Source organism: Poecilia mexicana, unplaced genomic scaffold, assembly GCF_051168715.1.
Source record: "Poecilia mexicana isolate PSO_F unplaced genomic scaffold, ASM5116871v1 scaffold_20, whole genome shotgun sequence".
Classification (NCBI taxonomy): Eukaryota; Metazoa; Chordata; class Actinopteri; order Cyprinodontiformes; family Poeciliidae; genus Poecilia; species Poecilia mexicana.
In genome coordinates this window covers 13,060,461-13,085,844 of record NW_028263389.1, presented here as the reverse complement: position 1 = coordinate 13,085,844, position 25,384 = coordinate 13,060,461, and the positions used below count along the sequence as shown (strand labels likewise).

The following is a 25,384-nucleotide window of genomic DNA, read 5'->3' as shown; positions in this document are numbered from 1 at the left end:
ATGCTAAAATACTCTTATTTTGAAGTAAGACAGGAAGTTGTTCTTCTCATTGAGCTGATCAACAGCACATGATTACAAAAACATTAAAAAAAATTAAAAAAAAACATTCCACCACATGTCCATGTCGTGTTTGGCAGCATTTTGTGAACTCAGAGGGAACAGGCTGTTTTGGCTGGACGGAGGTAGCGCAATCAGACCAAGGATCTCATTTACCCAGAATGCATTGCAGCGTAAACAACATGGCAACGTCTGTGTCAATATTTTATCAAAATTTATAAAAATTAAACAGCCTACAGTATTAATACTGTACTGTTTATATATATATATATATATATATATATATATATATATATATATATATATATATATATATATATATATATATATATATATATATATATAAAATAAATATTTCCCCAATAAAGTCAGTGCCTTTAGAAGAAAACTTATTCTGCATGTCATATTTTATGTTTATATGGAAACTTTGTGACCTCCCATGATAACATTTACACATTTATGCACAATGAGTACATTGTGCATAATGTACTCAGTGATCTCACCATACTCAGCAGCAAAGAGAGAGCTTCTTCAAGACACAGGGATGCCTGCACATGAATAAAAGTAAAGTTAAAGTTGTTCAAGACACAAACGAAAGATAGTTATAATTTTTTTATTATTATTTAATTTTGTGCATTCTCCTATAAGGCTGTTCTGGACAATTGTCCATATTAATCCATATCAAAATTACTGTTAGGTTATGACAATATGAAAATGATGACTTCAAATTAAACAAGAAAATTAGATCAAAATAGATTTAAAGACAAACACTAAATAGAAACAAAGAATTAACAGATTAGGATGAAGCGCAAGTCCAGAACTCCTATAATTAGCAATAACATTTGAATTTTCTCTTCAGGTTTACTCACTACTTCCATGCATAGTGTTGTAGAGGATAGTCTACAGTAGAGAATATAAAACCCAGAGAAGAGTATTATATGTTAGAGCCAACATGTCTGTATTCAAACAGTTGTTAATTTTACTTATACGGCCTCATTCAAGCTTATAAGTATAACTGTTGCCCTGATGTAACGCTTTTTTTTTTTTTTTTTTTTTGCCACAATGTTAAGTTTAGGTCTACATGGACGGAATGAAGAATATTTTTTGGTTGTTTCATTAGGGTCTGTTAAATATTATGACCAACAGGTGTGCTGTTAATTAAAGGAGAAACCCTGATAGCTCATATCTGACAATATTGCTTGCTGGTCTGTTAGTAATTTGACAGGTCATAAAAGCACACTGATTGCTTGTTCAAACATTAACTTAAAGGATGAGACTCATTCTCTTCTCTTGAAAGCACAGCTGTCCCTTGTCTTCATTACTTGCCGAGGACTTTAGGACACCATTATGAGCAACTTTGGGCAGATCTTAAAGGAGATCGGGGAATTTGGCTTCTTTCAGAAGCGCTTGGTGGCTGCATTATGCATACCCAGCATATTTCTGGCGTTCGATGTGATCGGCCAGGTGTTTACAGGTATGAACTTCCCGCACCGGTGTAACACCGACTGGATCTTGGAGCGGGGACCCAACCTGACTGATGAAAGACAAAGAAACCTCACCATACCCACTAACGGCGAGGGAAAGTTTGACAGCTGTAAAATGTTCACACCTGTAAGTTTGGACCTGGAAACCATTGAAAGGTACGGACTTAACGAAACAACGGGATGCATAAATGGATCAGATTTTGAGAAGCACAGCCATGCCTCCAGCATCGTGACAGAGGTGAGAAAAGCTTGAGCAGCTCAACATAGAGAGACAACTTTGGCGAGTCTGCAAAATGCCACATAATTGTCACTGAATGATTGACTGGCGCTAAATAAGTGCTGACCTTGGAACACTGATCTGCTGAAAGTGCATAATTATGACACAAAGTACTTTAAAGTTAGACATGTTTTTTTTTTATTCATCTTGATAGTAAAACAGAACAAATGTCTAAAAATATAACATATTGATTACAAGAGTTTTTACAGACTGGTGAATGCTAGACTTATAGATGTCACTTTCAAAAAACAACAATACACAATTAAAGGTACTTTAAGGCATTATTAAATATGTCTAATTAATTTTTTTTTAAATGACAGAATACATGTAAAAACCTTTGAAAGGATTACAAAATGTTAAACACCGGAGGGAGGCTCAGAGTGGAGATTCCATCCATCTCACTAGATACTTGAGATAACTGGAAGAAAAAGGGAAAAAACACAAAACACATTACATGAGGTGTACCTAAGGACATCAAAGAGGAATGCAGGAACATGATGAAGACAGTGGAAGCAGTGGTTTTCCTCCACACATAGCTTTTTACATGTAGGCTCCAAAGTTTAGTTTTTGTTTCTTCTGATCAGAGAAACTTCTTTCACATTTCTTACTGTAGGATATATCAAAGTAGCTGAAGCAAAAGAATAAAAAGCTTAGAGAAATGAAGTATAACTCAGTTTTTCTTTGTCTCTTCGATGTTGTTGTCAGTTTGACCTCGTGTGCGACAGAAGCAGTTTCATTGAGGCGTCTCAGTCTATTTACATGGCCGGTCTGCTGGTTGGAGCCTTTGTTCTGGGACAGATGGCTGACAGGTGATGACCACTTGTGTCCAACCATTAACTAGGGAACAGTTAACTAGCAAAATTAACTTTTAGGGACACGTGTTAACGTTTCAGCCTTTCTCTCTGTAGGTTCGGCCGACGTTTTGTGGTCCTGCTGTCGCTCCTCATCTTATTTGTGTTTGGAGTAGGACTCAGTTTCTCACCCAACATCTACGTTTACGTCGCTCTCAAGTTTGTTTGTGGCTTCTCAACATCTGGAATTGTTGCAAATGCCTTTGTCATTGGCAGGTTTCACAGCTGAATTTAATGGGAACTTTATTTCGAGTGCATAATCTATACCAATCTGTACCGTAATTTCCAGACTATTGAGCAAACCTGAATGTAAGCCTCACCAACTAACTTTAAGAGGCAAAAAAGTGTACATACATATGCTATATTTGTCTATAAGCTGCAGATGTCGATGTTGTAACACAAGATATTTACACAGAAAGATTTTTTTTTTTTACATACCCTACATGCTTTATCCATAACAGTGTCTGTAACACAGCTGCTTAAAAAGCAAGAAACTTCAGGGGCTGACCAGAAAAAGCCACTGATCACATCTTCCTCCTGCACACTAGAACCACCAAAATAGTCTTCTTCAGTGTCAAAATTGAACAGCCTCACACACACTCCCTCATTCTCTCTTCCTTTGTTGCTCTCAATGTCACTTTCGTTTCACTCTCAAGCTTGTGCTGTCCTCTTCATCAGGCAGCAGTCCAGCCTTTTGAAAACCTGGAAAAAAGCGTTACATTAGTCACATCGCAGTGTTCAAAGCGCGTGAAGAAGCGGCAACTTATAGTCTGGAGATTACGGCACATAGATAATTGATTTCACACTTCTTATAATATTCCTTTAAAGGTGGAGAATGGAGTGATTCTTCAAAGTTTGCTCTCTGCACCATCATCTGCCATGCATTTTTTCCTCTTGGACTGATGATACTTTCTGGAACTGCTTTTTTCATCCGCAACTGGAGGATCCTGCAGATGGTGCTCTTCAGCCCCCTTATCCTCGTACTGGGAATCTTCTACTGGTTAGTATTTGGATGACTGCCTCTAAAAGTAGGCACAGGTATGATTTTCACAGTATTAACCTGAGTAAAAAAAAATAATAATGGGATTTTATGACTTTTCACCATGTTAACACATGATTTAAAACAACTTGACCAGATTATTTAATTTGAAACAGCTTCTCAAGTTCAACTTTAAAACAGTGTTACCTCAGTAAAACTGATGGGTGGAACTTCTTTAGTTTCCACACCATGTCTGTCTTTTACATAAGGCAGGCAGAGGAGATGGAGGCAGACAAATTTCTTTCCTCAAGAAAATGAAACAACAACAAAAAAATGCCTGTGACCAATATGTTTCAAAACCGCAAACTCTTTTTTTGTGACTAATAGAAATACGTTGCAGCTTTCAACTCGTCATGCAGCTGAAAACAGCCGCAAAAAAATAATAAAGCATACAGCACAATTTGTGATCCAGACTTATTTGTCAAGCAGGATTCTTCCAGAGTCAGCTCGCTGGCTCATTACACAGGGCAGGAAGGAGGAGGCCATAAAGGAAGTACGGAGAGCCGCTAAAGTGAACAAGAGAAGAGTGCCAGAGGAGCTGCTAGAGAAAGTGAGTCCCACCAATCACACTCTGACCTCTACCAGAAAACAAGCTCACTAATCACACCCACAATTTTTCAGCTGGATGGCATGGGTGCGAACAAAAAGGGAACCATGCTGGACATCTTCAGGTTATCGTACTTGAGAAAACGGGCTCTCATCATGAGCACTGTCTGGTAAGTATCCAGCTGGCACTTTAGTAGCTTTAACTTTATGAGGTCACTTAAATGTCTTTGTCACGACTTAACAGGTTCGCGACAAGTCTGATGTACTACGGACTAAGTCTCAATGTTGGCAACTTTGGTCTGGATATTTACCTCACACAGTTCATCTTTGGCGTAGTGGAGGTTCCTGCTCGTGTGGGTATTTTGCCATTCTTACAGTATTTTGGAAGAAAAATTTGCCAAGGAGCAGTCCTGCTGTTTGGAGGCGCGGCTTGCCTTGGCATCCTTGTTATACCAAAAGGTAACACAATCTTGGCTTTGAAATGTTCAATTAAAAATAATCACTATTACCCTTCAATTATTTTGCTATTACGTCATCTAATGCTTATGGCTATAAAAAGTCCAGCACTCATTACAGAAATGTGTTTTGTTTGCTCGTCAGATCTTCCCATCGTGATCACAGTTATCGCCGTTCTGGGTAAATTTGCAGCCACTGCCAGTTTTGCCACAGTTTACGTTTATACAGCAGAGCTATACCCCACCATCCTGAGGTAAGAAAGTAATGACCTGAAAGCAAAACTAAGGATCCATCTTTATCATTTTAGCTTTATTGAAGTGAGGAGACAGCTGACTACTTGATCTTCTGTCCCAACAGGCAGAACGGCGTGGGTCTGAACTCCATGTGTGCCCGTGTGGCAGGAATCCTTGCTCCCCTGATCCGTCTCTTGGATGTTTACCATTACACCATCCCCATGCTGATTTATGGCATTGTCCCCATTGTGGCTGGAGGTCTCTGTGTGCTGCTGCCTGAAACTCGCAACGCCGAGCTGCAGGACCTTGCTGAAAACAAGTGAGTTTGCACATTTCCCCCCCCCCCGCCAGCTGCTTGCTAAATCACTCGCTTTTGTTTATAATTTCAGAAAATCATCTGAGGAAATCACAGAGAAAGGATCCTGTGCTCAAGAAGATAAAGAAGAAAAGAGCACAAAATTGTGATTGTTCCTGAGGTTACTGACATTATGACTATCTGATGTAATAGTTGTATGTTTTTATTGAGTTAACTGTAGAGTTTATCATTTGAATTATGTGTCACATTTTATTAGTTGTTACAATCTTAATTTTTTTTTGACAGTCCAAAGATAATGGGTCACTAATAAATTATAGTACTTTTAATGATATGCAAATGCCAATATGGGTCTTCGACAGTTATGTGCAGAAAAGCAGTGAAAATAAAACAAATTCTGTCTGCCTGTGCGATATATTTAGGTCCTAAACATGTCTACATATGTGTTTTATTATTAGCGTATATATGTATTGCAAACCATTAAGAAGAGATGGAGCAGTTATTTTGACACTAATCATTTAGTTGTTATCAGAAAAAAACGTTATCGTGAGATATTATGATTGATTATGAAACGTATAGCTGATATTTGCAAGCCCTAAACACTAACAGTACCGTGTGGATTGTTAATTTTGCTACAGTTTTTTCCAAGTTGATTCCGCGACAGAATAAGTTATATCAATGTAATTATATGTGGACATATGAATGAATGCAATCATTGTGTGCTGTTCATTTATTTATTTATGTATTTATTTGCATCACTTAATTTAACTATTATTCTGAAGTGACTATATTAACTAGATCTTATACTGATAGGTCGATTTGCAAGCTATTCACTGTATACAGTCAAAAACAACCAAAAAGTAAATATATGTAATATTATTGGTTATCAATATAAAACCCCAAAAAATACAGTGGGAAAAAAAAAAAAACAACACTGGTCCAACCTCCCTGACACACACTCACACTGGCTGATGGTTCCTTTTAGTCACTCTGACTTCAGGAATAAAATTGCAAAAAGTAGTTGTTAGATAAGATCAAATCTATTTCCTGTTAAATACTATGTAGGCATAACACATTTGCATTAGTGGAACTAATGTTTGTGATTAGTGGTGTAGGGTTATAGTGCAACTACTAGTTCAGTTAGCGGTCCCAGCCACTGTGCATCTGTAGCTCTCATCATGTCAGAAATGAAGAGAGCATCTCTGATCCTGGAGGCCGAGTTAGCAGCTGGATGGTGAAAGGAAGCATTTCAAAAGCTCACTGGTTTATGAGATCTACAAAGAAAACATTCTTTGCGGAAATCATGAACAAAAACATTAATAATGCTCGAGCTTCACTCGCAGCAGTTGACAAGCCCACAGGCCCTCCTGAAGATGACAACTTATGGCAGAGAAAATTCAAAAAATTACAGGGCCAATCTGCACATTTGCACCACATCCGGTAGTAAACCAAACAAATCCAGAATAAATGACCCAATTCCAACTACTCAACTAAGAAATTATGAGTCAATCAAGCTCAAGTTCCTTACTTCAGCAACATGGTTGTACTGAAAGCAGTTGTCTCTGTCTGCATCTGCTGTTTTGGCAAACACCTTAGTTGCTGTTTCTTAATGACAAGGAAAATTTTTATGCTTCCTAGCTAATTTTCTGCTAAATGAAACTTTTATTACTGGACCACAGAGACCTAGACTTAATGGTATTATACAGTTATTATTAACAGACTAAACTACAGGTTGCAGTGAGGCCTGTTTGTCACTTTAAAAGTACCTTTTGAAAATAACCTTTAATCATGTATTAAACATGCTTTTCATTAAGCACACATTTCTGTATGAAAAATGTTAACTGGTCTGATAATACTCTGATCATCTAAGGAATTGAGTCATGGTTTCATTAACTACACTGTAGATTCAGCTATAAAAAAAAATCACCTTGTTACAAGCAGCTAGGAAAAGATGCCCACCCAGGAAGTGGGAATTAAATCAAATTATGGTGGTATAGCAAAAGGATTAAATAGTATTAATTATAATTCAAACCTGAGCCTATTAAATTTTTTTTACCATCTCACACTTCCTTTAGTTACGCTCCAGTTGTGAGATTAAAGGATCCTGGCTGGGACATTTTGTGACACTTTCCTAACATAATGCTCTGTTGAAAGATAATTTTAACTATTAAATCAAATTATCAGTTAATTAGAGAATTGAGTAAACAAAGTGGTGAGCTGTCTTTCATTTGATGTGGATTTTTTTCATGTTGATAATCTTCAGATCATAATCATCTGCAATTTGTATCTGTACACCTTATATTACACACAATATAATGTGTGTGTAACATATCACACACCTTTAGCCTCATCAAAAAAGCTCATAAACATAATGACTTTCATCTTACCTTACTCCTTATCTTATGATGTTCTTTAAAGGGAAGAGTTAATGATCAATCATTACACTGTAGGTGTGCCATGGAAAAATTTTCATGAACTGTCAACTACCAGAGCGAAGGCGCCAAATACAACAGGTGACAGATAAACAAAACTGCAGCAAAGACACAATGACATTTGAAGAACAAACATGAGCACAATCAATAGCTTCCCAGGCATGGATAATTACTTCACAGTGATCCAGATTTCACCTGAACTCACACATACCTGGTACTTAAACCCACCCTGGGAAAGCTGATGACACATGGGAGCTAAATACTGATATGAATGCATTAGTTTCTAAAAGACAGAAGTACGATCTTATTGAGTCTCACAGTATTGAAATCCTGTTTCGATACATAATTATTAACTAAAAACAGATACATAATTATTAACTAAAAACTTAAAGTTAGTATTAATTGCCAGTGGGGGGGGGGGGACACTGCATTGCAGGGGCTGTACGGATCAACAGGGTGATTTACGGGTGAGTTAATTTTCTCTTCTGTGTAAAGTTCATTTAGATTTTTAAAGCTGACTCTACCTGCTGTGGTCATTGAATTGGAAAACATGCCGAGTCAATCCCGTTTGTTTTTCCAAGGTCTGCTGCATGCTTACCTGTTTCCGTGTTTACGTTCACAATAAATGTTACACTGGTTCTTGTCATCATGACTTTTGGTGGCCCTTCTGGTTTGCTATACGAGTTAAAAAGACTCAGGTGACCAAAGTTTTCATGTGATCACACACAAACATTTATACACTAGTTTGTGGTTGTGTCACAAATTGGTGCTGACAGCATATTGTGTGACATTAACTACCACTTGCATGCTAAATGTCTGGTTCTTTAGTTAGGGAGAGGTGCACACATTCATGTTTGAAAACAAAATATAATATTTTAGAGCCAGTAAAACCATAAATCTTCAGAGTGTGAAGCATGAATACACAGAAAAGTGTTTTGAGTTCAGCTCTCAAAACCAGATATGCACTTCTATATATGACATATTTTATCCTGCTGCGTCTTTTAGAATTTCATCATTGTCTTTGCCAAGGAATGCATTATTTTCTTGACGAAATACATACTGTTACTATAAATAAATCAAATACATGCACGGCTATTTATTGAAATAGGAAAATGTGAACACCTTGGACACTATAATGTATTCTGAAAATATTTGAAATCTGTACTGGAAGACCCTCTGCATAAATTATTGGTGTAGCACAAGTGCTAGATATATACTGTTAATGAAAAAGCTACAACATAAATTCTCTCTATTCATAACTTGTAAATTAGTATTTATTGTGCTATTACATTGAAAAAAAAAAGGTTTTGTGGCTGTATGTTATTTGGATTTGAAGGAATCCAAGCAAACCAGTTTAAACTAGTTATTGGTTTTATTATGACTGATAAGCCATCTGTGTGTGAACAACAAGTAGATATGATGAATGCGAGATTTAAATAATGTTCTGTTATTCTTCATGATTAATCATAAATAATGTTCACCCAATAGTTTGCATAAATTACTACTTTTGACTTCATTGTTCGGATAAAAGTGATAAAAATGTTAGAATTCCAAGTGCTTTAGAAGAAACCTATAATTTGTATGAATATCTGATGGCAATACGCTGCAGGTGTGAAATCACAACATCTGCCTTCCCTTGTAGGTCCAACCAATGATGAAACTAAGTTTAAACTTCTGTGTCACCATGGAAATATTCAGATTTACAGAAAGCTGTAATAGTTGCAAATATTGAGCTGAATATGATCAGATTTTGATCATCTTATTGCACGCTTGTAAAACTAATTAATAATGTCTTTTTAATTAATTGATTCCGGGGGTTTTCACTCGTAACACAGCTTTATGATAACATGGTTTTTATCTTTATCTGTGTTGTTTCCCAAAGACATTTTATTGCTGTCATAACAACTGTTGTTCCCCTCAAAAGAGTTACAAAGGCAGTGACAAGGACTATCTTATTTGTGCTTAGTTAAACATTAAACCTGTCTCTACTGTGCACATCTACGAGGAGAACTCTGTCAAACATGCCACATGCCAAGATGACCAGCTTCGGAGACGTCCTGAAGGAGGTCGGAGAGTTCGGCTTGTTTCAGAAAAGCTTACTTGTTGCTTTATGCATACCCAGCATTTTCCCGGCTTTCGATGTCAGCAGTCAGGTGTTCACGGGACTCAGCTTCTCTCACAGCTGCAACACGGACTGGATCTTGGAGAAAAGTCCAAACTTGACAAAAGAGAGACAAAGAAACCTCACCATCCCGGTGGACCAGGATGGGAGATTTGAAACGTGTGTCATGTTCACCCCCGTGGATCTGGATTTGGAGACTATTGAAGCACACGGCCTCAACAGTACAACAGAATGCATCGATGGCTGGGACCACGAGGTTCAACAAGGAGCTTCGAGCCTCGTCACAGACGTAAGCAAAAATCCATTATTTTCTTACAGCCTTGCATTCCTCCTTGGGATTCTTAGTGCATTTTTATCTTCTTCTGTAACAGCAGTTGCTTTTGTTTACAGTTTGATCTAGTTTGCGGCAAAAGTGGGTTAATCGAGGCATCGCAGTCCATCTACATGGCAGGTATCCTCGTTGGATGTTTGGTGTTTGGGGCTATTTCTGACAGGTAATACATTTCCATTTACCTCACCATTTTGGGAAGAACTCATGGTACTAATATCAACCCTATGCTATTATTTCCAGGTTAACAGATTGTGGGAGATAACGCTTTTACTTTTTTTTTATCTTAGTCAATATACTGAGACTATTTTTCATTTTAGTGTAATGTGATATTAGACTTATCAGATATTAGACTATTTCGGGGTTTCTGCACAGTCCTGGCAAGTTTGGAAAAGTATGGAAGTTCTTTTTGTCATATTCCAGGTTTGACTAAGTTTGGGTGGAGCTGTGGGAAAAATGACCGAATTTACAGACTTCACTTCTTACTCCCCAATTTAAAAGATTGTGTCTATATTTATTTTAACTGAAAGAGAAAAGAGGCACTTTTTTATCTTAATTTATATCTAAATTACTTACTCTTTTGATTTTCCACAGCACAATTTAAATTTTATGACAAATATTTATAAAATTTGAAGGACTGTGACTTAGTGGTGAGCAATCAGGTCTGGTATTTGAGGGGCATAACGTAATTTTTAGATTTTTGGTATATGTTTGTTCTGATACCAAATCAAAATAAATAAACACTAAAATGTGAAATAGCTCTTTACGTCACAGCCTCATCAGAAGCCACTTTGACGGCATTGTGTTGTTTTTTGTAGTTTGTAGAACTTGCAAAGAATAAAGCCAAAGGTGAATGTTTTAGCCTTAAATATTCAGAATTGTATCATCGGTGATGAAAGAAATGAAGGAATCTGACTGGAAAAGCGTTTACCTGTAAAATTGAAAATGTGCAGGAATGAGTGTCTGATAGCACACGTGAGTAAAGTGGACTTCTACCATCTCATGGCAACTCTAATCTCAAAGCATCGAAGGTGTTTATGAGGCTGCATCGGATATTTACATAGAAATATGGACATGGTTATTTACAGACAAAATGGGGGTAGGAATCCTCACTCGTTCACTATTAAAGATTTTAATTTGTGAAACAAGTACTGAGAATGTAATATGCAAAGCACTTCAGATCAGCTGATATGCCTGAAGGCCGTCTGTACCTTTATGTTAAATTTAAAGGGTCGTGTTGAGTTTTATGATTTAAAAATGAAATAAAATCAAGAATTACGTGTGATTTCTTTGCGTTCCTTTACAATTTTGCCCTCTAATAAAGCTCCGTTTTCTTTTCTAGGTTTGGTAGAAGATTTGCAGTCCTGCTTTCGATTCTCCTTCTACTGTTGTTTGGAGTGATCACGGCTTTCTCACCAAACATCTACGTTTACATAATCTTTAAATTTTTATGTGGGTCTTCAGGTGGTGTCATTATTATAAACACATGTGTCATGGGTAGGTCAGCATTTTACTGTTTTGTTTTGCTTGAACCCTGACTTACACAGATCTTATGTATTTAGCTCTAAGCGAAGTATGAAGGTGCAGTTTTAACATTCCAAACGTTTTAAGCTCTTACGCTTCACCAGTGTCACATAATTATGACCATAAGTGACTTTTCTCCTAATCTGGTTTCCAGCGGTGGAGTGGACTGACGTTTCAAAGTCTGCTCTTTGCACAACGACCATCATCGCTTTCTTTTCAATCGGACAGATGCTTCTGTCTGGTGTTGCATATTTGATCAGAAACTGGAGGATCCTGCAGCTCGTGCTCTTCAGCCCTCTTATTGTAATCCTGTTGCTCTTCTTCTGGTTCGTAGCAGAAAAATTACATCGCCAACTAAGACGTTGCTTTTGCAGGCTTTAGTTGCATTGGAGGTCTTTTCTCAACAGGTTTCTCCCAGAATCATCTCGATGGCTGATGACGCACAACAGGAAGGAGGAGGCAATGAAGGAGCTCCTCCGGGCAGCCAGAGTTAACAAACGAAGAGTACCAGGAGATCTGCTAGACAAGGTTTCCATCCACATGTAAACTTCAGAAACCTCGAATGTCTTCCTCAGACCTGATTTTAATATATTTGCCTGGATGGCTCTGAATCTACAGTTTTCTGTCTTCGCATGCGTCTTTAAATATAAAAAGTTTTTCTGTGACATTACAAAATACAGCCAACTAAGCCTTATTTCTTGGTCTGAATTGTTTCATATGAAGCAACGAAAAGAAAATCAGTTCAGGATTTCATTGTCAGAGCAAAGACCAAAAGTATTTTGGGCTGATCTTTCACTTCATCAGAATCAAGCGGGATTATGTTAACTTAAAACAAGCAATCTGGAGTCATGTAAGTGAAGTACTTAAAAGTGGTGGAGAGTATTAAGTATATTTGACTTTTTTTTTAAAGTTTATATCATACTATAATGTTATTGTAGTATGAGCTGTACGAGTTCATATTTTTTTAAAGTGAAGGTCAACATGACAAAGACATAGAAAAGCAGGAGAAAAAAACTTCATGGTGACTTACAACCTCTATTATATATTTTCACAGCCAACGCTGACAGCAGCCAGATTAGACAGGACTCTATTATGTAGAATAAAAATAATAATAATAATTTAAAAATAAAACCATGATGGAGAAGCATTGTTGTGATGAGGTACTGAACGGGGAATGTCTAAAGGGTAGGAGGTTCTTAACCCTCCCGCAGTCTTAAAAGTCATTTAAATCCATGAGGTTTTTAAATTGTGTGGGGTCTGGCAGATTTCCACTGACGCCATGCGCACTTTTACAAGGTTTGATTTTTTTTTTTTTTTTTTTTTGTATGGTTTCATAAATTGATGATCTGATCCCACCGGATCCCCTATTTCCAGCAATGTCATTTCTTTTTTCCTCCTGTGGGAGGGTTAAAGGGACAGAGGCCAATTTCAAGGCATCAGATAAAAATGCAAAGTGCATTTCCGTCTGTTAGTTATAATATACACAGTCTTCCATAACAATGTTTTAGGTTAGGACAATGCAGTGTCTAAATAACGCCATAATCACCAAAATGTCTATAACTGTATTTTTGTGGAAATTTTCCTGAAGTTCATTTTCAACATTGTAGGTAAATTTGGAAACTACTCCGGACAGAAAGAACATGACGGACATCCTCCGCATATCATATTTGAGGAAACGCACTCTAATAATGAGCTTTAACTGGTTTGTCTTCTTAAGAATCCATTTGCTTTAAAAAAAAAAAGTTACCATGTGCAGATATATCACAGTAGTCAAGCTAATGGTGCATCTGATTTCAGGTTTGCAGCCAGCTTCCTGTTTTATGGACTGAGCCTAAATATAGGGAGTTTCGGCCTAAATATCTACCTCATCCAGCTCATCTTTGGCGCTGTTGAAATTCCTGCCAATGTGGCTTGTCTGACTATGATTCAGCGTTTTGGGAGGAGAATATGTCAGGCAGGCTTCCTTTTCCTTGGAGGAGTCTCTTGTTTGGTTGCCACTGCAGTCCCAAGAGGTAACCATATTAGCTGTTTGTGGTTTTCTTACACTTTTTTTTGTTTTTATTTTTATTTTTTTAATATGCTAATCACATTTGTTTTATACCCACCAGCCCTGCCTGTGCTGGTGACAGTCATTGCTATGATGGGAAAATTTTCTGCTACAGCTGCCTTCACTACAGCCTATGTCTATACGGCTGAATTATACCCTACTGATATAAGGTATTACTGCTCATTCCTTAAAAAAACTAAATACACTGTGAAGTCTAGAAAAGAAGAAAAAAAAGCTGATTTGGTTGAAATATGCATTGAAATAAACACCCAATTAAAAGGAGGAGACAACTTTTTATCACTTATTTTTTTTAGGCAATTCAACATTACAAGTTGTCCAGATAGAAATTACATTTTTAGATGCCAGCCAACATTCCAAACTCAGTAAACAAACTTTCAAATACACATTACAAACTCTCGCCATAAGTGCAACAAATACAGGCAACACTGTCCAAATCGTATTACATTATCCGTTATCCTATTTTAAACAGCATTTTCTTTCATTTTCTAGGGAAGTAACATTACCGCCACCTAGTGGTAAATTTGTTCCTTGTTTTCATCCTAGACAAGTTTTGCTGCACTGCCCTAAAAACCCCTGTATCTTCTGAGATAACCAAGTCAAGGCACTAAAGTTAGTCTTTCCCAAAATCTCTGAAAACTGTGACAGTCATGTAGTGTGTCACCTTCTTTCAAAATATTACACTGTATAATCCAATTCTATTGGCTGTGGAGGGGGCTGTAAATGAAAGCAATTTACAGAATCAAATAACTGTGAACATCATATTTTACGTTACATATTCTTACAAATTTGGTTGTGTAGAGCCAAGAGTTGTTTGGCATTAGTGCTCCACTCACAAATGAATTTCCCATACAAGTATTGTGTCATTTAAAATAGAAATAAACGGGCTTTTCTTAGGGGTGACATTTAAAAATACAAATAAGTATTATTTCTACAAAGGAATAATGAACCAATTTAAGCTTTCTTTATTTCTTGCGTAGAGTTAAGTACATATTTAATTAGAGTCATATTGACTATTGTTACCAAACTCATTTTAGCTCTGGCTGTGCTATCTTGCAGACATAGCGGTATGGGTGTGAACTCTATGTGTGCTCGGGTGGCGGGCATCCTCTCACCACTGGTCAGGCTCTTGCAGGTCTACCACTACAGCGTTCCCATGGTGGTTTATGGCATCATCCCGATGGCTGCTGGTTGTTTCAGCCTGTTGCTCCCTGAAACACTCAATGTCGAACTCCAGGACCACATTGAACTGAAGTAAGCTGAGCACTACGACTAATAGCAACATGTGTTATTTTCCCTGCATTGCACCGTAATTAATACGCGTGTCGCTTGTTGTGTTTTTGAAATAGAAAATCCACAAATGCACCAGAGGGCAGCCAACGCTTCGATGAAGGGATGGAGGAGAAACTATAAATCTGAATATAAACTATAATTTGTTGCATTTCTTAATCATTTACTAACATTTGTAACAGATGTTACAAATGATGTTGTAACATCTGTTAGATGTTAAAAAAAAAACATTTTAGGAGGAACTGTTTAAATATGTTTAATGTGGTATGTTCTCATTTAATGACTGTTGCACAGCACTCTAGGTAGCTTTATCTTTTAAAAATGTGTTTTATAGTTTATAAGTTCATTTGATTTTAATTTAACGGTTTTCTGTTGGCAAAAATCCAAACTTTTCCATATTTGTACATTTAATAAACTTAGGAAACCAATGCTAGGCTTCCCAAGACTTTCAAAATTCCTTACCATCGCAGTCTCCTTTTTTTTTCACTTGGATAGATCATCAATAAATAACCTTTGTGATTTTTATGGGTTGCCTTTAAGCAGAAGTTGAATGTGATATAATTTTTTATTTTTTTTTATGGCTTATTTGTTCTTGTTTTAGCAACAAGAGTACTTTAGCTCGGCTATATTTAAAATCCGCTACGTCTATAGTTTATGAATTCTGGACAAGATCATCTCACACTAAATGCAGTTTATGATCTGTTTAACTCCATTTTGTCTGAACTCTTCACTTGCATTGTTTACAGAAGAGTCATTTCTGTAACACTTATCAATGTTATCAGTGTTATCATTCTAACAGTTTGGCTGTGTTGTATTTTATTGTCCTTGGAGAAATCATGAAGTAATAAGAACTGAGGACATACCATTACTTTATCTTGGCTCATCTTATCTGTGCTTGGTTAATTATTAAATGTGCCTAATAGTGGCTTTAGTGTCTCTACTCCTGCTTCAGATCCTCAACCTGCAAATGGATGAGCCACATGCCAAGAGGAGCAGCTTCAGGGACGTCCTGAAGGAGGTCGGGGCGTTCGGTTTGTTTCAGAAAAGCTTGCTCATTGCGCTGTGCATACCCAGCATCTTCCCAGCTTTCGATGTGACAAGTCAGGTGTTTACTGGAATGAGTTTCCCACATCACTGTAACACTGACTGGATTTTGGAGCGTGGACCAAACCTAACCAAAGAGAGGCAGAGGAATCTCACTATCCCCGTGGATGAGAATGGAAGATTTGAAAGTTGCAAAATGTTCACCCCTGTGGATCTGGATTTGGAAATGATTGAAAAGTATGGTCTCAACGGGACAACGGGATGCATCAGTGGCTGGGACTATGAGGTCCAACCTGGTGTTTCCAACATTGTGACAGAGGTAAAAAAAAAAAAAAAAAAAAAAAAAAAAAATATATATATATATATATATATAAACAAAAATAACAATGTGTAGTTAAAGCCAGTTATTTAAATTCGTAGTTTAAATGTCTTATTACGTCAGCTGGGATTTTCAAAGGTTAGAGCTAAGAGATGAACTTATTTTGGTTTTGGAAATTGTTTTGTAAAATGAGGGCATCAACCTCCGGCAAAAGCTGAAAGCAGAGTATCATTGTCTTCAGCAGGCATGCCCAATGTAAGGCCTGAGGGTCATATGCTGTCCACTGAGGGATTTTGTGTGGCTCCTTTCCAGTAAAAAGGAGCCTACGAGCTACGTAGCTCCTATAGTGTACACTATAGTGCAGATACACGTAGGAAGGAAACCTTAATTACTGAAGATACAGTGAGACAAAAAAGGAAGCTAAAGGCAATGTTTATGTGGGTTTTTTTCATTGTTTATTCAAATATGTGGCTTCAACAGTGTATCTGTGTTTCTCTTGCATACTTTGCAGGTTATTCATGTCTATCTTTATATTGTCTCTGTAACGATTGCTCCTTTTTGCAGTTTAATCTGGTTTGTGACAAAAGGGGTTTAATTGAGGCATCACAGTCCATCTACATGGCTGGTGTTCTGGTCGGTTCGCTGTCGTTTGGGGCGATTTCTGACAGGTATTACTTTTCCTTTAAACATCAGCAGATCTGTTGCCAGAGCAGGCTTTACAAATTTAACATCATTCCACATCCAAACCAAATTATGTTGTGTTCTTTAAAAAGCTCAAACAGGGTTCTGATTAATGAACACAAGCGAAAAATGAAAAGGTTGTTTCTACAGAGTTGTGATCAGCAGACAATATCTTACCTGAGAAAAACAAGTATCTGAACCTCAGAACTAATCTCAGATTAGATAAGCTGAGCAAAGGTCTTCAATTCATCCTGAAGATCACATCAAGTCCATGTCCTTCAAAGCTATGCTGCATTTGTTGTTGTTAAAGCCAGCTTGCAAGCTGGAAAAAAAAAGATACAAAACTTAAATTTGTTCGACTTACATTGAATACTTTTCTTTCAGACTGTTTCTCTGGACAGTTTCTTCAACAGTGTTAATTTCTGCATTCCACAAATCACATGTAACATTACCTTTACATGTTACCTCAGTTTTTTGAATTTGAAATTGTCAAGATTGTGTCTCGATTCAGACGTGGACTTGAGTCCGCGTCGAATTACAGTTTGCCTGCCTCTCAGTTCATTGTTTTCTGAACTGAGAGTGCTTTTGACTCCAGTCTGCTCTGCATCTTCAAGATCTGAACAAAATTTGAAGAAGCAGTATTCGATTTTTATGCTTCACAAATCCGAAACAAGCTTGCAGAACACTGTGAAACAGCCAAAATACGTAATTCTTTTAAATCACTTGAAGATGATTCTGGCAAATAATGGATGTATTGCATTTGTCATATTAAAAAGTATAGAGCACAACCTAGCTAATTTAGAAAGTGTTCAAATCTACCCGTTCCTCTCCTTAGGTTTGGCAGAAGATTCGGGATCCTTCTTTCCGTTTTCATCCTGCTGCTGTTCAGCGTCAGCGCAGCTTTCTCACCAAACATCTACGTTTACATGGCTCTCAAATTTTTATGTGGAACTGGTGTTGTTATCATGACCACATTTGTGATGGGTAGGTTCATTGTTTTGTTTCTCCTTTATGTTCAAGAGTATTGTTCTGTGTCCTAATATCAGAAGAAGCAATATTGGCAAGTTTTTGTTGTTGTTGTTGTTGTTTTTAAAGTATCAAACTTTTCAGACTTAAAAATGTAACATCAAGTCTATTTTACCACTTTCCAGTGGTGGAATGGACAGATCCTTCAAAATCGGCTCTCTGCACGATGTCCATAATGAGCTTCTTTTCAGTCGGACAGATAATTTTGTCTGGGATTGCTTATTTGATAACAAACTGGAAGATCATGCAACTGGTGCTCTTTAGCCCTCTTGCCATTGTCCTGGTGACCATGTTAAGGTGAGCAGATGGTATATTATTCCTAAAGAAACAGATTTTACACCATAAAATTCAATTCAAGGAAATTTAGGGTTCAAACTGAACAAATGTTGTTGTTTATTTTCTCCCAGTTTTCTTCCAGAGTCAGCCCGATGGCTCGTGTCTCAGGGCAAGAAGGAGGCGGCTCTGAAGGAGCTCCAACGGGCCGCCAAAGCTAACAAGAGAACTGTAGCAGCGGATCTGCTTGATAAGGTCTTCGTCCACAATTAGACTTTTGACAAAACCAGATTTAGAAAGTCTTTGAATTGATGCGAACAATTTCCACCAACTCTTTTCTCATTTCTTTTTTAGATGAACGTGGAGCCTTCTCCGAACAGAAAGAACATGGTGGACATTTTCCGAATAGCCTACTTAAGAAAGAATACCGTAATCATGGCCCTTAACTGGTGTGCCCCGTTTAAAATGGTTCATATCTGTAATCGCTACCAAACAGACATGTAAACTAAATGCATCCGATTCCAGGTTTGCGGCAACTTTTCTGTTTTACGGACTGAGCCTAAATATCGGAAGTTTCGGCCTAAACATCTACCTCACGCAGCTCATCTTCGGCTTCATTGAGATTCCTGCCAACTTGGTCGGCTTGACTCTGATTCAGCGCTTTGGGAGGAGAATATGCGAAGCAGGTTTCCTGTTCTTTGGCGGGGTTTCTTGTTTGGTGGCCATTGTTGTCCCAAAAGGTAGCTTTAAAGTCATGTCTATGTATATAATTTGTTGTTGCTATAAAGTGTGAAACAGTTTTGCACCTCTATGTTTTGTATCTTGTACCAATCAGATCTTCCAGTGGTGGTGACTGTCATAGCAATGCTGGGAAAGTTTGCTGCTACGGCTGCCTGCAGCACAGCCCATGTCTACACAGCTGAATTATATCCTACAGATTTAAGGTAACTTTCTTTCTTCTGCCTTTGCTCCACAATCTATAATAATCAGGACAGTGATGAAGCATATCTTTCAGCCTATTTGGGACTCCGTTTCTAATGCCATCATGTACACCAAGGAAGATGGAGATGCAAAATAATTTGCCGCAGTTGTAATTCAATAAAATAAAATTCCAGGAATATTTAGGGAGATGTCATAATTATTATTATTATTTTTTTTTACCAGAACTGTCACTCTAATGCACAAACCCATAGGCATTCCCCACCTCTTCAATTAGCTAAATCCCCTGAATACTTTGTGAGGGAGACATGCAGAGTTGGCATAAAACATAAAAGCAGTGAATGGAAGCAGATGAAAGTCTCAATTTTCCATACGTGTTGCAATCGGTGCGGATTTTATCCACATGGGTGTATAGCCACTACAGCAATGTAGCTGCAGTACTCAAACTGCATTTCTTCTATATTACAGTTTGAGAGATGGCAATTAAAAAAAACGAAGGCAATTAAAGGCCAGGTATACAAAGGAAGACACTTTTTATGCTTTGTTTTCTATTGCTTTGATAACATCAAGGAAAAGTTTTCAGTCATAAATATTTAAACAGCTGTGCCAGGGCGCTGTGACCTTAAAGGTACTTTACGTTCTCAGAGCTCAACCTATTAAAGCAATAACTCATTCTAAAAACCAATAAAGCAAGAATGGTTTTAGTAGTTGTCTTAACCACCTAAATATCAGTAGAATTATTTTATGCAAATGTTCCGAAGAACAATTATTCTGAACATCTTTCAATATGTGGAGCTTAATAATGCAGAGCTGTAAACAGCTTTGATTTGGTCCAATTCTTCTTTTTTTTTTTGTAGACACAGCGGTGTCGGCTTCAACGCCATGTGTGCTCGTGTGGCCGGCATACTCTCACCACTGGTCAGGCTCTTGGAGGTCTACCATTATAGTGTTCCCATGGTGGTGTACGGCATCATCCCAACGGCTGCTGGCGGTTTCTGCTTGCTGCTGCCCGAAACACTCAATGTTGAATTTCAGGAGGTCACTGTGATCGGGTAAGCTGAATACAACTAAAATTTTTTTTAGGTAATGCAACTGATACATTAAAGACCAACTTTATGGCATGTGCTCCTTCCCTGTTTTTTTTTTTTTTTTTTGTAGTCGTAGAATAAGTGGACCACTGGAGGACCAACGTTGCACTGAAGACACTGTCAAGAGTTCATAAACTGTAATGTTTATCTTGGTTGTCTTATGCCAGCCTCACCATGCTTTAAGCTTCTCCACTGTCTACAGTTTCTTTGCCTTTGTGATTGTTCAATAAAGAGCTCTAACAAACCTCTGAGGTCTTCACAGAGCAGCTGGATTTATACTGGTGACTCTATAGCATTTGGTTGGTTACTAATTTGTGAGACTAAAACAGAAGGGGGCTACATAAAAATGCCGCCCTTTTCTGATTCGTTATAAAAATGCCTAAAATCCTTTTCTTCCATTAAGTACCATTAAGTGACCTACTTCCTAAAATCTCAATAAAAACATGAATATTGTGAGAAAACATACAAAAGTCAAAGAGACACAAATACTTCTTCAGGAGACTTTCTTTATATGAAGTTTAATGCTGTGTTCAAGTTGTGCTGGGAACTGGGAAATTTAAACTTTCCAGTCAAAACAATTCAACTGGAAAGTTGAATTGTAAATTTGCCCACTGGGAATCTGGGAGCAACTCCGATTACTCAGTGTTATGACTGGAGGACCGCACACTCCAATATGGCCGTTCATTACCTCAACAGTAGTAAGATGTGATGAATTCATATTTACAAGACACACAAGAGAGTCCGTCTTAAATCAGTGTTACATGTAGTGCCTACCACTCTAAACTGAACAAATTAAAAATGGTGTAAGGGCTAAAAATATTTGTAAGAGGCACTGTAAAGAATATCAATGGGCATCGCCGTGTTGCAATCCCGACTTTTTAAGTAGAACGCCGTTACCTCCGGTCTGAGCAGAGTTCCCACTTCCCAGGTAACTGCAATGCAGCACCAGCGCCAGTCTTAAATAATTTAAAAAAAAGACAAAGTCTAAGATGCAGATGTACTAATTATTTTTAATGAATACAAATAAGAGAAACATGCCTGAACTCCAAAATAATCAAAAAAAGAAATGGAAATACTGAACATAAACAGAAAAGCAAATCATATAGCGACCTCAGTTAAGTCCTAGACAAACATTGTTTACTCTTTTACCTGTTCAGTTGCTACAGTTTTGTTAGACGGTGTGGGAAAAAAGGACAGAAGATCGAGGAAAAAGAACAAAGCCACAAGATCATCTCCATTTGAAGCCAGACTCGGTCTACACAAAGCACACACACGAACACAATCTCATAAGGCTCGATCATAAAAGTCCTGACCAACTTTAGCAGGGCTCGATCTGAGACCATCAGCAAGTGATGAAAGACGGGATCACTGCTTTTTGTTGCTTCACCTGCGCAAGTTTCTTTCAGGAATTTTTATGTGAACTAGGACGTACATCTAAATCAAAATTACCTCCCAAGTCCCTCCAAAAAAAAAAAATAAAATAAAGATAAAAAAAAAATACACTTGGTCATTTGTGATTTAAGGCTTGCACATAGGTTTACATCTTCACAGGCAAAATACAAAGCTTTTCTCTTAGTTTTTTTTTTTTTTTTTTTTGACAGCATCCAAAAATGGCATCCGGAGAGTTGTGACAATACATCATCATCTAATTAAATAGATAAACCGCACTAGAGTCCTAACTGATTTATATGCAATACACAAGTTCCTCAGACTGGGTCAATGATGCAAAAACTTGCAAGAAAAATGGGCTTTTCCAACTGCTTACAATTAAGTTTTTTATTTATATCAGCTGTAAGAAACAAAAATGAGAAAGCATGTGAGAGTGACTGTAAACGGCCCCCACCTGGGGTTTAATGAGCGGCGTTGACAATTCTTTTAGATTTTGGAAACTCAAAGCGATTTAGAACTTGTGTTCAAAATCTTCAAGGACAATTAACATTTTCCAACAGGAAATTATGAACAAACATCATAACTTGACGAATTGTTGCTGACATCAAAGGCCTTCAAAGAACCAATCGCCACATTTTGAGGAACCTACAATCATGTCGTGAGACAGAAACACAAGGCAGAGTGAAACGGCATCAAAATAAAAAAACAAATGACATTATTTACATCCTCAGGTTTAGGTCAAGTACTTATTTTCAGCCCTGTTAAAAATCAAATGTTAAACTTAAAAACTAATACCAGACAGTGAGAAGAGTTCAGCTGCTGCACTTTTACTTCCCACTAAATAGAAGAAAACAAACAAAAAAAAAAAACAACGTCATGAAGGCTTTTGGATTTTTTCTTTTTTTTTTCTGGTGATAGTCAGAATTAACTGGAGTTTTTCAGAGCACAGTTTTAAATATCAGAAGAATAAATCAGCTCATTTAAATGTGTAAAAGCCAAAACAAAAGAGCCATTGTAAATTTTTATCTTTAATTTGGGCCATATGGGCAGTTGCCCATGGGAGCAATAGAAAGGGGGCATCAGATAAAATATATATACATATGAAAAAAAAAACATAACTTATCTGTCAGTTGCACCCTAAACAAGTTTTCTATTGCTTTTATACATATTAAGTCAATGTGAAGTTGGTTGGCCCCCATTGATGCTGAGGATATGAGTACTGGGTTTTGTTCTTTATCTGTCTTATATCCTGCACTAAGACGGACGATGGATGCTTTCATTTCAGCTGGTTGGAAAAGAGGGAGATTGCCCAGGCTGCCATTTGTGCAAGAACCATCACTAAACTCAGCATAGTGTTTCATTTTAAGCAAACACTTGTGTGTTAGTTGAGAATTTGTATTTTTATTTATCCAGTGACCTTAATAATCAAATAATTAAGCAAAAATATCAAGAGTTCATCAAGATCCATGTAAACCATAAAGCCTTCAATTATTATACACAGTTTAAGTTAATCTGATGTATAAAGTCCATTGCTTAAAACAGTCAAAACATGGGCTCACACGTGTTTGATATACATTTAAAAAAAAAAAAAAAAAAAAAAAAAAAAAAAAAGCGCTTTGAACTTTGAAGAAATAAGTCCTCCTTATGGGCACACGTTTAGGACAAAAATATTTTATACCTTTAAATCCAGTTTTGTAACACTGTGACACAAAGTTCCTGAGGAATAAACATATTAAAACTGCGCATTACCCATTTGCATGAGCCTGTTGAGCTTAAATTGCAAACAGAACCGGGTTGTTTCGCTGCATTGAAAATCTGCATACGATTTAACTGTGGAGGTAACCTTCTCAACTATGAATCTTTGTCATTTTCATTTATAGCATGTACATGAGATGAACTGTATAAATCATTTTTGACGTACCGTTTTTAAAATGTAAACAGTAGCAGTTATATATATTTCCAAAGCTCTCGAGACATGGCTGCCTCATTTCTTATCAGGAACGAGCGTCTTGGTCTACTTAAAATAATTTCAAACCTAAATCTGCACAATCTGAAGTCAGTTTCTCAAAAGTATACCCGCTTTTAAATTTGCGCGGGTGTTTTCAGATTAGCAAAGCCGTAACCGTTGTATGTCATTTTGGAAAAGGCGCCAAAGAAAAGCTTTTGCATTCTAATTCTAGAGGAAGTAAGCATTGCAGGAATGAAATGTCATTCATCATTTGCAACTTTTGAGGATCAATTTTGCATAAACAAATAAAAATTCTTGCAGTGAAATATTTGTTAATTTACTCCTTACACTGATAATGGGAATGCAGAAGCGAAGATAGTTAGCTAGAGAGTTAAGCTAATGAAATATTTCCTTTTTGGCCATTTTGACTGATCACTTTTCAATCAGTTTGAGGCGCAACTGCGGCAGCAGCTTACATTTGTAACTCAAACAGTTCATACAGATGGGATGCGAGTTTTAAACAAACATAATGCCAAAAAAAAAAAAAGAAAAAAAGAAATTAATACCAAAAATATATGGAACATTATATCACATAGCTACAAAGCTAGAATTACATGTTCAAAATACGCTAGGCCCAAATTTGTCCACATATCACCTGTTTTTGAAAAATGACACCATAATTTTATACTATTAAGAAGAGAGAGAGTTTAGGGCTAAGAATTACCAAAACACAATGGTGCTATAATCAATTGATTGACAATTGATTATTGACAATTCAATTGATGACAAATTACAGACTGAAAAAAAAATCATATTTTGGCATTACTTTATTTTCCATCTCATCAGCACTCATAAAAAAAAAAAAACGAAAGGTAAAAAGTTTGGCATCAGCACTTGAAGCCACATTTGTGCATTTCAAACGACACAATGGGGGAAGAGGAGGCGTCTCCAAAACGTGCATTCAGTAGTTTTTATGATTATAAGGCATTGTTACACTTATCAGGAACATCGGGATTTGAGGGTGTTGGATCAGATTGTGCAAATGCGTCACATATTAACGAGAGAATAAGAGGACGAAGGAACCAGAATGTTAGATGAAAACATTTGTCTTGTAAATGCTCGAATCCTTCTACATATACACTGTAAACTTTGAGTGATTCTCACACTGTACGATCTGATACGACGGCTGACCACCTAATCCAACAAGGTGGTATTGTATAATCCTATGGGTAGCAAAATGGTACTATTTTCTTTGGCAGTAGTGGTTTCTTTACAGCCATGGAACGAGGAAAAAAAAAATGCATTAAACTATTTTTTTATTTTTTTTAATTTTCACATTTTTTAGGCAAGTCACGGTTCCAAGTAGAACAACAGTTTAACTAATGCTGAGCTGAGCAAAGCCCATCAGCTTGTTGTCATCTGGTATTTCAGATTCCTCCACTCCAGAAGCCTGTGAAGAGATCGAAATCAGTCAGTTAGTATTCACCAAGTTGGATTATTTCTTTTTAATAAGTACATGTGTGTGCTCCTTGGAAGGAAAAAAAAAAAAAAACTCAGAGGGAAGATTTGTAATATCCCCACTATGTATCAAAATATGTTGATGAGGTTTTAGCAGCAGTAAAGTTCGTCACAAAGAAGGAGGTTTAAATTCTTATTCTTG

General features: G+C 37.1%; 4 protein-coding genes across 4 annotated transcripts in view; 3 read left to right on the top strand and 1 right to left on the bottom strand.

Moving 5' to 3' along the window:
- The first annotated feature begins 384 nt into the window (after positions 1-384).
- On the top strand, positions 385-5,968 carry LOC106921041 (solute carrier family 22 member 13). Its single transcript, XM_088001235.1, has 9 exons — positions 385-1,779; positions 2,524-2,627; positions 2,727-2,881; positions 3,498-3,669; positions 4,138-4,258; positions 4,330-4,424; positions 4,499-4,963; positions 5,068-5,262; positions 5,333-5,968. Exons 1-9 carry the CDS (start codon positions 1,405-1,407, stop codon positions 5,406-5,408), a joined length of 1,758 nt encoding a protein of 585 aa, XP_087857361.1. The 5' UTR covers positions 385-1,404; the 3' UTR covers positions 5,409-5,968.
- A 3,749-nt stretch (positions 5,969-9,717) lies between these two features.
- LOC148153399 (solute carrier family 22 member 13) lies at positions 9,718-15,445 on the top strand. Its single transcript, XM_088001438.1, has 10 exons — positions 9,718-10,099; positions 10,201-10,304; positions 11,481-11,635; positions 11,817-11,988; positions 12,070-12,190; positions 13,270-13,364; positions 13,460-13,674; positions 13,771-13,879; positions 14,787-14,981; positions 15,077-15,445. Exons 1-10 carry the CDS (start codon positions 9,725-9,727, stop codon positions 15,138-15,140), a joined length of 1,605 nt encoding a protein of 534 aa, XP_087857564.1. The 5' UTR covers positions 9,718-9,724; the 3' UTR covers positions 15,141-15,445.
- LOC106921030 (solute carrier family 22 member 13-like) lies at positions 15,145-20,631 on the top strand. Its single transcript, XM_014992451.2, has 10 exons — positions 15,145-16,380; positions 16,945-17,048; positions 17,897-18,045; positions 18,213-18,384; positions 18,495-18,615; positions 18,715-18,809; positions 18,886-19,100; positions 19,196-19,304; positions 20,157-20,351; positions 20,458-20,631. Exons 1-10 carry the CDS (start codon positions 15,928-15,930, stop codon positions 20,519-20,521), a joined length of 1,677 nt encoding a protein of 558 aa, XP_014847937.2. The 5' UTR covers positions 15,145-15,927; the 3' UTR covers positions 20,522-20,631.
- A 746-nt stretch (positions 20,632-21,377) lies between these two features.
- The window catches only part of oxsr1b (oxidative stress responsive kinase 1b), a 45,069-nt gene continuing 41,062 nt past the window's right edge, over positions 21,378-25,384 (bottom strand). Inside the window, exon 18 of the mRNA XM_014992461.2 lies at positions 21,378-25,174. Within this exon, the coding sequence (XP_014847947.1) occupies positions 25,100-25,174 (75 nt within the window). The 3' untranslated portion in view covers positions 21,378-25,099. The remainder of the gene's footprint in view (positions 25,175-25,384) is intronic.

Coding starts and splice junctions, on each gene's coding strand:
- LOC106921041 (XM_088001235.1), top strand. CDS start 1,405: ATGAGCAACTTTGGGCAGATCTTAAAGGAGATCGGGGAATTTGGCTTC. Junction 2,628..2,726: donor CTGGGACAGATGGCTGACAG/GTGATGACCACT, acceptor TTCTCTCTGTAG/GTTCGGCCGACGTTTTGTGG. Junction 4,425..4,498: donor CTCATCATGAGCACTGTCTG/GTAAGTATCCAG, acceptor ACGACTTAACAG/GTTCGCGACAAGTCTGATGT.
- LOC148153399 (XM_088001438.1), top strand. CDS start 9,725: ATGACCAGCTTCGGAGACGTCCTGAAGGAGGTCGGAGAGTTCGGCTTG. Junction 12,191..13,269: donor CAGGAGATCTGCTAGACAAG/GTTTCCATCCAC, acceptor TCAACATTGTAG/GTAAATTTGGAAACTACTCC. Junction 14,982..15,076: donor CAGGACCACATTGAACTGAA/GTAAGCTGAGCA, acceptor TTTTTGAAATAG/AAAATCCACAAATGCACCAG.
- LOC106921030 (XM_014992451.2), top strand. CDS start 15,928: ATGTGCCTAATAGTGGCTTTAGTGTCTCTACTCCTGCTTCAGATCCTC. Junction 18,385..18,494: donor GTCCTGGTGACCATGTTAAG/GTGAGCAGATGG, acceptor ATTTTCTCCCAG/TTTTCTTCCAGAGTCAGCCC. Junction 18,616..18,714: donor CAGCGGATCTGCTTGATAAG/GTCTTCGTCCAC, acceptor TTTCTTTTTTAG/ATGAACGTGGAGCCTTCTCC.